At 35.2% G+C, this 11,193-nt stretch overlaps 1 protein-coding gene across 1 annotated transcript; it reads right to left on the bottom strand.

Moving 5' to 3' along the window:
• Positions 1-7,542: 7,542 nt before the first annotated feature.
• LOC113519446 (dual specificity protein phosphatase MPK-4-like) lies at positions 7,543-8,503 on the bottom strand. The gene has a single exon (XM_026904565.3). It carries the CDS (start codon positions 8,356-8,358, stop codon positions 7,648-7,650), a length of 711 nt encoding a protein of 236 aa, XP_026760366.2. The 5' UTR covers positions 8,359-8,503; the 3' UTR covers positions 7,543-7,647.
• Positions 8,504-11,193: the final 2,690 nt, after the last annotated feature.

Raw genomic sequence — 11,193 nt, forward strand, 5'->3', positions numbered from 1 at the left:
TACTGTGTTGTAGACGTAGATGTTGTATTGGTGATAGTGGATGCAGGTGGCTCAGGACCATCTCTCGTGGCAGTCTACAGGGGAGGACTATGTTCAGCAGTGGACAGACTACAGCTGATATGATGTTGAGATATAGATGATGAAATACGCTAAGAAATTATTTTTCTTATCACCATTACCTAAGTGTAATAGGTCAATATTTAAATTCTATTATTTTTGAAACTATTTTTTCTATTATTTATGTATGCCGGGACTACACGGCAGATATAGAGCATGTGAGTACGAAATTTTATTAAAATCCACTCAGTCGTTTATCACTATGATTAAACATTAATATTTATATATTTATATACAAACATTTTTACAAAATAATATTTATCGTTTAATTTAATAAAATTACATTAATTACATTTTGTTCCTAAAATAAAAACATATTTCAATTAATTCATCATCATCAGAATCAACAAAATGAAAAGTGATTCAGATTTTATTTATTTATTTATATAAGGTACAATAACAATATGTTTACAATAATTAAACAGAATTAGGTACAACACTATAAGATTAAGGCTGGAAGAAAATATCAATTAGAGACGTATACAGCTCTCACAGATAAAGTGTTTGTTTATACTATGGTAACTATTATACAATTAGAGAAGACTTGGTCATTAATCCATATTATTAATAAGCTTAATAAACTGCTTTAAGGAATTACTAAAGATGTCGATATCGTGGTCGACGTTTATGACTTAATTATCAGGAGATAATTTTCTCGGATATGTCCTCTCCTTGACCAAGAAGATGGTTGAAAGACAGAGTTTTCAACGGCCGGGGGGCATGTTGAAGATTGCAATCTTATTAACCTTTGTTAATAGCCATACATTCTTTTTATTTCATGAGTCACTGTTCTTCTTTTGTTTTTTTACTTCATAATTTTCTGTCAAATATACGGAAGCAATTTTTTTATTAAAAGACAATTATTTGTTCATTGTCTACCACAAAACTAGGAAATCCATCATACTGCCCAACGTGGTATGAATTTTATCAGGATAATAACATTCTGTTAAGGGGAAAATTGGATACTTAGTTTACAAAGGAATTACGTTACATACAAAAAAAATTATACAATTGGTAATCTAGTAATTGTTAAACTCTTTGAGAAACTGCGAGAACATTCTTTAAAGAATAAAAACTGATAATACAAGAGTGGATATTTCGAAAATATCAATACTACTCTTCAAATCTATAATACCGAGACAGAAATATATTAGTCGCCGTTTGCATACCGCGTGATCTCGTCACTGTTGCGTTAAAATAACCATATTATTTCGGATGTTGCCAACAGACGGTATCAATAAAATAGGTCTATTATAAAAATGTTGACAAGCGTAAACGTTACTTTCACTAATGGTTCTTATACCACTCTAATGTAAAGCAATAACGAATGATCTAGAACGAATATATTTTGCATACTGCCAATGGTTTCCTTAATTTTGCTCATTGTACGTTGTCCCTTAAATTTTACATTTTGCACATTTTTTTTTTCAATTTTGTTCACTGCATAATGTATCCTTATATTTTTTACAACTTAATTTTGCAATTGTAGTCTCTCAAATGTTGCACTCTGCCCAGGTTTTTGCCTGCCTTTTCTTAGTCGCCTCTTACGACATCCATGGGAAAGGAGGGGATGGTCTATTCTATGCTGCGATCTACATGGTTATATTCATACATAATAGCCCATTAATGTCCTATTATTGACTAGAAGTCATTCCTCAGAAAAAGTGGAATTAGCCTATTCGTACTGTTATCATGCTTGCTTGTAGTTGCTTGGTATACTGTGTCACGTTTATACTGTGACGTTTTACAGTTTTTATGGAGTAGGCAAACTCTATGCCGGGACCGCACGGCCATTTTTATGATTGTGTGGCATTTATTACTATTATTTACTACTAATGTAATTTACCAAGTGGCTCCGGACCGTTCCTTGTGGCAGTCTATGGGGGAGGCCTATGTTTAACTGTGGACAGGTAACGGCTGAAATGATGATGATGATGAATGTCATTTAGAGAGCGTTTCTTTGGTAATTGTAACAAAACTCGGCTACCATTTCATATACTATAATTCATTTGAAACAAACTACAAATTTATTTTAACTCTATTAAAACCGTCATTTTCTAAAAGAAGATAGTTAAAAAAATAAGCGGAGGCGACCTAGAAACTCTTGACACCTGTGGGCGCCATTCACAGATGAGTAAATATAAGTTTTTTTTTTAAGTTCACATCCACAATTAGATCATCGAATTTATTAAGTAAGATCAGAATACAAATAGGTATATGGGTCAGACACAGCCCGTCAGTCAAAGGACGCGTGGAGACGGTTAAAAATAATACTATGCGTCATGCGTCCATAATGCACCTTCATATCCATACATTTGCTGTATCGACCGTTAATTGTTCACTGCTTCATCCCCCATAAGGGATCCTCCTAAGTTGCCTAACTTGGTAGGCAGGTTGGTAACTCAGGCCTTGATGATGTTTTAAGAGGGATGCTGTGGCCCACCTCTCCACTATAAGCTCTTTTAGTTGCCTCTTACGACACCTATGAGAAAGGAAGGGGTGGCCTATTCTATGCCGGGACCTACAGAGCTATATCCATACATAATACCCCATTAATGTCTTATTATTGACTAGAAGTCATTTCTCAGATAAGGTGGAATTAACCTACTCGTACTGGGGGGAAAGGGATTGTTAGTACTGGAGACTGAGAATCCCATTGCTAGCAATATATCCAACCAGGTCGACCTCCTCGCGGTTCTCCCTGGAAACTATCATGGTTAATTCCTGATGAATTCATCATGATTGGCTAACTGGCCTGTTTTCATTCTCAACTATCATCCTTCACTGGTGCTAGGCGGGGTTAAAATACTATTTTCACCCATTAAAAAAAAAAACCTATTCGTACTGTTATCATGCTTGCGTAGCGGCTTGGTATACCTACAGTGTCACGTTTATACTGTGACGTTTTACGGTTTTTATGGAGTAGGTAGTCTATTTGTTAATTCAAGTTGCACAAAAATTTAAGATTGTGTGCCACAAACAAAACCGATTTCAATTGTGACAAAAACAGTTATTTTTGATAAAAACTAAACTGATAAACCAATTTTGATAAAATGTCTATATAGAATCAATCTATAAGTATATACTTTCAGAAAAAAAAAGAATTTTTGAGTCGATTTATAAGTAACGAAATTATGAGATAACAAACATTAAAAAGAATACAGTCGTATTTAGAATCTCTTTCTTTAAAAAAAAAAAAAACTTCTTCATGATAGAAACTTTACATTACAGAAGTTATCAGAAACGGTTTTTTAAAAGTAAAAACGAATTTATTGTACTCCAATCGCATTCTATAACTTTTTTTTTTTATATAACTTAGAATGGCAAGCAAACTGACGGCCCACCTGATGGAAAGTGGTAACTGTCGCCTATAGACATGAGCAGTATCATGGACATAACAGGGTATACTGTTTCGCCCATGAAACCCCCAATGCGTTGCCATTTCTGAGGACTCAGGTGTCATTCTTCTGTGCCCTGTAAATTCACGCCATATCCCACCATTCAAACCGAAACACAGCCATGCAAACACAACTGCTTTACGGTAGAAACACTAGCGATATACCAAACAGGGTTGATACATGGGGATAGTAGTCCCAGTAGGAGAAAACAAGAGAGCATGAAGTTAATGCTATATATAGTCGCAGCACTCATGCAGATATAAAATTATCTTCTACATAAAATGTAATTTGACAAGAGTAAGTGTTGAGTTTCTTGCGAATTCTTCTCAGCACATTACAACATTTCGAATCCAGCATTAGAATCATAAAGAATGGATGATTTAAAAGAGTTTGTAAACAAGTCTGTTTAGTAAGTAAGCAAGTAAACATTATTTCTCTCACAAAATAACAACATAATAAAACTTATAGCTTCATAGGTAACAATTTAAAACAATCTTTTTAAGAGAACCTGTCTTACAGAGCATCAGGCTTCAAAACTCAAGGATGTTTCAATAAAGATTATTTAAATTCTATTCTATTCATGAATATCTGATCAGTTGGTTCATAGCGACGAATTTATTAGGAATTTATCACGATTGTTTCTAAGGGTACCGCGTGAAGGTCGACCTGACAAGATAGTACTAGTAATGAGCCCAATAGTCCCTGTACTGACAATCCATTGGCTTGTTTGTCATACCATTTCGTTAAAAAACACGTCCCAGCTGGCCAATAAGTGTAAAAACATCATCGAGTAACCGATATTTGAGAGCGTGTAGATCCGTGCACCTGTACCAACCTCTCAGTATATTTAGCTATACGAAAATACTGTGCCAATTAATAGTAGGAGGAAACCAAAGATATGAGCTTGGCACTGAAATTGCTTGATAATGTACACACGATGTGGGGGTTTCGTTAAGAATATTTCGCAATCATATCTTTAGTGATTTTGCTGTGAAATATAATCTGCAATTGATGTGACGTTTAGGGCTTGAATATTAATTTATCTCGCGACTTCGTTCGCGTGATATTTTTGAGCGCAGCGTAGGGCCCTTTTTTGAAATAAAAACTTTAGGAGCGTTGGTCATTTATTGAGATAGGGAAAAACCGTTGAACTCGCGACGCTGTTACCGTGGTCATTTACATACAAAGCATTCAGTCTATGGCGCTTCTGTTGCTATCGCTAGTGCAACAACGTACTCAATTAGTTGCAATAACAGCTGACACATTATAAATCAATATTAATCTCGAATATTTCCTGGTCTTTCTTGCTAACCTGTGAACTAGGTGATATTAGCTCGAGATGATCTCCAGCTGTGCGAGCCTCATCTACATCCACTGTAATGCATTTCAGGTCGTCACTTCATCTAGTGAGGAGTCGTCCCACACTGCCTGTTTGCCCGTATGCGGTCGCCACTCAAGAACCTTTCTTTCCAATCGGTTGTCGGTTCTTCGAGTTATGTGACCACATAGCTGCTTTCCACATAGTGGTGGAATATTTTCGAAAATGTTAAAAGTCAGTTATTCAATATTATTTTATGAATAACAGACTTTTAACATATTCGTTAATGGACCAGTATACAGATATTGTAACTAAAATATATTTTTTTTTTATAAAACCCATTAGAATGTGCAAACAAGCAATCATGTGCCCACCTGATTGCAGCCTATAGACATGAGCAGTACCATGGACATCATTGTACCTGCATTTCCATTCCATGAGAACAATCCATTATCGTCCTCCATTCCTGAGGACTCCGTCCTCCATATCATAAAAGTTCAATGTAATATACCAACTTTTCTAACGAAACAGCTATGAAAGCACGGCTGCTTGTTGACAGAAATTTGAATAGGACAAAGGTATCCACGCAGACGACTTTTGTTCAGTCTCCCTCTTGTAATAGAAAGATATATAAATTTAATAGATTACTCGTAAACTACTCTGTTGTCAGCGTTGCCAGATGTTATTTTTTATTTTTACCTAAAAGTGAGATATTTTTTCCAAATCGCTAATATTACTTTACTTTTACCCAATGTAAACACAAGGGAACGAATAATACGGAACTTTAAAGGCTGTCTCTTACGCTTAACCTCGGTTGGGTTCTGTTTAGCTACCTTCATTAGTATATTTTATCGTATTTATACTTCACTATAATATATATATATATAGGTAAAAATAATCAAATTTTCCCAAGGCCATTTTGCCTCCAAACATTTCACACACAAATTTTTACCTATAAATGTGTAAGAATTATCAAACCTGGCAACATTGCCTGTTGTAACTATAGTCGTTATTACTCTGTCGTATGATCTGAATTTGCATTTTATGAAGACGTTTTGATGAGTGACTTTGTGAAATAATCGGTTCAAAATGTCACTAGATAAAATTGGCTGTACTAAAACCGATTACATTTTGTGGTGTCATTAGCCTGTTATAGTACTTTGTTCTTATTCACGTGGATCACATCACACATTCCATTTTAAATCTAATCTCTGTGACCAATTAATTGTACACTTCCTATCATCTAAAGTATATTTTATCGTATTTATACTTCACTATAATATATATAGGTAAAAATAATCAAATTTTCCCAAACCATTTTGCCTCCAAACATTTCACACACAAATTTTTACCTATAAATGTGTAAGAATTATCAAACCTGGCAACATTGCCTGTTGTAACTCTAGTCGTTATTACTCTGTCGTATGATCTGAATTTGCCATTTTATGAAGGTGTTTTGATGAGTGACTTATCCTGAAATAATCGAAACACAGTTCAAACAAAATGTCACTAGTTAAAATTGGGCTGTACTAAAATCGATTACATTTTGTAAAAATGTCAATACTAGCAATATACTTTGTTCTTACGTGGTTCCCCTGGACCATCACACATTCCATTTTAAATCATAATCTCTGGACCAATTAATTTACATCCTCATTGGTCATCATCTAAACTTGCCATTGTATACCGATAGCGGACGGGGTTACCATACCATATATTTTGACCATACCATTATCATTATATATTCAATAACATAGTCGTATATGTACACAACTACTACTGTAATTGTCATTAACGTGGGTTAAAAAGATTTTTGTTGATTCAATATAGTGATCGTTGACTGTTAAAATGGTGATCGAAAAAGCGGACAACTTAAAGAATGGCAAACAAGCTGACGGCCCACCTGATGAAAAGTGGTAATCGTCGCCTACAGACATAAGCAGTATCATGGACATAACTGAGCTGTTATGCCCATAATAACCCCCATGCATTGCCATTCATGACGACTCAGGTATTATTCCTCTGTACTCTGTAAATTCACTGACATATCTCACCCTTCAAACCGAAACACAGCCATGCAAACACAACTGCTTCACGATAGAAAAACGAATGGGACAAAGGTGACCAAGCAAACGACTTTTGTACAAAGTCTCTCTCTAGTAAATGTTAAAGTTTGTAAAGATGTTTGGATGTTTGTTATTCATTCACGCTTAAACAGTTGAACGGAATTAATTGAAAACTTTATACACAGATAAAGTGCATCCTAATTTAACAAATACTTTATATACTGGATAGTATTATATTATTCATGGTACTAGTTTACAAGGCCACGAGCCTTAACATATGTTACTTTACAACATACTACATATGTACGAAATTAAATTAAATTCCGTTCAGCGGTTAAGTCTGTTTGAGTATCAAACATGCAAACAACTACAATCATCTTTTCAAAATTTCACATTTATGATATTAGGATAAATTCGAATAATATCAAATATCTATTGGTATTGACTATGGACTCTTGGCATAGAATAAGCATCCCCTCTTTTCCAGTGGATGTCGACAAGAAGCGATTAGAGGAACTCAATGGTCGAGGGAGACCCTCTTAAAACACCGCAAAAGCCTAACTGCCAATCTGCCTGCCAAGCGTGACAACTTCTAGCAAAACCTTCCGTATCGAGGAGGCCTATGTATAACAGTGAACAGTTAACGATAACCGAAATATTAACTGAAAAGTGAATATAATAAAATTCTTTTCTGATTGGAAAAAAATATGTATTCTACTTATACACGATTTTCACTATATCTATTGATTCAACCAACCAGGACAACAATGGGTACTAATAATCCAACCATAACTGCAGCCAGGGACACTATTTTGTATTTATGCTTCCTCGCATTCACATTCATGTAAGCTTCAAACCTATGGAAACCATTAACGTCATAATTCAATCTCTGGTACTCCTTTAATTGGCTGACGAATCCAGGATTAGGGTTTATGAACCTTCTTCTCTGCCGGACGTAGGAGTAAGCCTGTTCGAAAGTTAATTTATACTTCTCCATAAGGTACGCAATAACAATAGTGGCAGACCGGGAAACTCCGAAATGGCAGTGGACAAGCACGTTCCCTTTCTGCAGTCCTTCGTCAATGAAGGCATTGGCCATTGGGAAGTAGGACAGAAGATTGGTTTGAGGAGTGTCGTAGGCCCTAATGAAGAGCGTGCAAATGTTGGAACCAACAAAAGTGGATTTCGGCAGCCGACGAGCCTCAATCGTGAGCACATGGGTGATGTTAAGATATCTGAGCACAGACTTGTCTGCAGCTGCTCTGGCATTGCTGAGGTAGAGACCAGGAATGATCTCACTGTAGCAGGACTGTGTGCAGAGGTCGATCTTGTGGTACAACGCTTTCCTGGACCAGTTCTTGAGGCCCGAGAAAGCGACGACAGGATTCGGGATGCTGAGGAAAGCAACAATGAAAGCGCTTCTCAACATTACCGCGATGAAACCTCTGACACTGAACATAGTTTCAATTTCGTTATCTCACATGATTCTTTTTTTTTTATTTATATTTTTAAATATTATTATATAATCATTTCTAACTTTTAGCAGAATTTTAACTTGACATTAATGAAGAGTAATTTGACGTTTGGTATTATTCTTTTTTTTTGCAGCTAAAATTACGGCGAGGTCACAGCAGTGAGATGTTTTGATAAAATCTTCTTTGTTTGAGAATTTATTTCATGTCGTGCGTCTCAAATTTAGGTCGCCTGGATTTTTGAAATGGAATTATGGCCTTCTCGTATTTGTGTATATAATTGGATTTTATTATACGAAATTGTTGAATAATATTACATCATTCATTTTATAACTATCTATTTCCAATGTACGGAGTAGGGAAAGTTACCTCTTATATATTACATTATTATATTATTTTACTTTTTCATTGTTAACTTTTATTTATAGATACAAAACAAAAGATTTTTTGTATCAGATTTTGTCAATTTTTATGAAACTTATAAACTGTGCCGTTAACTGTCCACTGCTGAACATAAGCCTTTTGGAACCATAAGGAGTTTTGCCAGTAATTGCCACGCTTCACAGGCACAGGTGGGTTGGCAACCACAGTTAGGCTTTTTTTACAACATAGGGGGCAAACGAGTATGCGGCTTACCTCTGTAGGTATGCTGCTGACCATTTAAAAGGGAATATGCTCTTTTCTTGAAGGTTTCTAGAGATATTTTAAGAGGGACGCTGCTGCCCATCCCTCGTCCTCCCTTATTCTTCTCTTACGACACCTCGGGAAAGGAAGGGGGCGGCTCTTTCTATGCCGGGGTACACATGGCCAATATATAAACTAAAAGATTCATATCAAGAGAGAGACTATATAAAATTCGTCTGGATGGGCATCACTGTCCCACTCATATTTCTACTCCTAAACATCAATGCTTGCATTTTGGTTTTGAAATGTGAGATGGCAGTATTTCACGAATAATAGATGGTATTAAGGTGTATGACACTGTGATAGTTAAATCCTTTGGGTTACTACTACTGTTCAGTTAATATTAATAGCTGCTATAAAACATTTCATAGTTGAGGCAACTGTTTGCTTGTAATTAAAACTTTAATTATTCTATTAAAATTGTGTAGGTGGTGCGACGATTTATCGTGTTGAAAACTCAACAGCCGCATATCTTCATTTGTTTAAAAATAAGGATGCCTGTAAACATAACATTTTATAAAAAAAAAAAAACATTTTTACATTCGCTTTTTGACAAAAGAATGGTAGCTTCAATCATAAAAAAATTATCATACAACCACTGAAGAAACAAATAATATCGATTGAAATTTTTTTATCGATTTAAAGAATAAATTTATAAATTATTATTATTTATTAATATATATATTAGATTTGGCCACGTATTCACGTAACAGAATTACAAATAACATAAGATTTCTATTGTACCGATCTGTAAGTATATGTTTTCAGATAAGAAAAGAATTTTTCAAATTGGTTTATACCAGAGGGAGACTTTGCACAAAAGTCGATTGCTTGGGTACCTCTGTCCTATTTGTGTTTCAACCTTAAAGCAGTTGTGTTTACATGGCTGTGTTTCGGTTTGAAGGGTGGGATATGACGTGTATTTACTGGGTACAGAGGAATAACACCTGAGTTCTCAGAAATGGCAACGCATGGGGGTATCATGGGCGAAACAGTATACTCTGTTGTCCATGGTACTGCTCATGTCTATAGGCGATGGTTACCACTTTCCATCAGGTGGGCCGTCCGCTTGTTTGGCATTCTATGTTGTATAAAAAAAAACTGACGAAGTTATGAGGTAAATCGAGAACCTCTTTTGCCGCCATCAAAGTTAAATCATTCTGATGTAGTCGCCCTTAGCATACTTAGCATATCACCTTGGATATGAGTAATTATATTGTACTTGTAAAATACTAAACTGAGATGTTTGAAAATAACGGTTGAATTAATTACTGTTAGCTGCATCACTGCATCTTCATTTCTTTAGAGTTAACATTTTGTTAACATTTTGATTAAATTTCTGTTTAATTAAATTAGCCATCCATATTAAATTATTTAAACTTTAATGCACAGTAAAATTCTATGTTCATTTGGCGGACTTAACACCGAACGTCGTTCTCTACCAGTCAACCATTGGGTAAATCGAGAAATACTACGTATTACGGTGTTATATACGGTAGTTATATACGGTGCATTTTTGAATAGAGAAAAAATAAAGCAATTCTTGATAAATTCATATAATATAAACATACATACATATATATTAAATATATACATACAATAAGTACATAAAATATTACTATATATAATAATTAAACAACTGCAATAGAAGAGCAAATAGTAATCTATGACTCAAACAGAGTAACCAGCGGAAAATGCATAAAGGAAAAGTAATTTTAATTTTCCTAAGAAATAGGTGCGCAATATGTATTTAAAAGCTGGCTTGCTAAGGGTAGATCTTATGTCAAGCGGGAGTTTGTTCCAGTGTCTAATAACTTGAACAGGGGGGAAAGGGATTGTTAGCAATGGAGTTTGACAGCCCCATTGCTAGCAATACGCCCTATTAGGTCGACCTCCAAATGGTTCCCCTGGAAACCATCGTGAACATTTCGTCACGATGGGCTAATTGACCTGCTTAATCCTCACGTATCATCCTTCACTGGTACCCCGCCGGTGTATACCGATAGCGCGGGTGGAGTTACTATTCCATTATCACCCATTAAAAAAAAATAGCTTGAATAGTGAAGGAATTTATATTATACATATTGACAGTTTAATATTACACGTCCATCTATTCTGACGCAATAATAATATTTTAG

The sequence above is a fragment of the Galleria mellonella genome, unplaced genomic scaffold (genome assembly GCF_026898425.1).
Source record: "Galleria mellonella isolate WM207_F2 unplaced genomic scaffold, CSIRO_AGI_GalMel_v1 utg352, whole genome shotgun sequence".
NCBI lineage: Eukaryota > Metazoa > Arthropoda > Insecta > Lepidoptera > Pyralidae > Galleria > Galleria mellonella.

Coding starts and splice junctions, on each gene's coding strand:
- LOC113519446 (XM_026904565.3), bottom strand. CDS start 8,358: ATGTTCAGTGTCAGAGGTTTCATCGCGGTAATGTTGAGAAGCGCTTTC.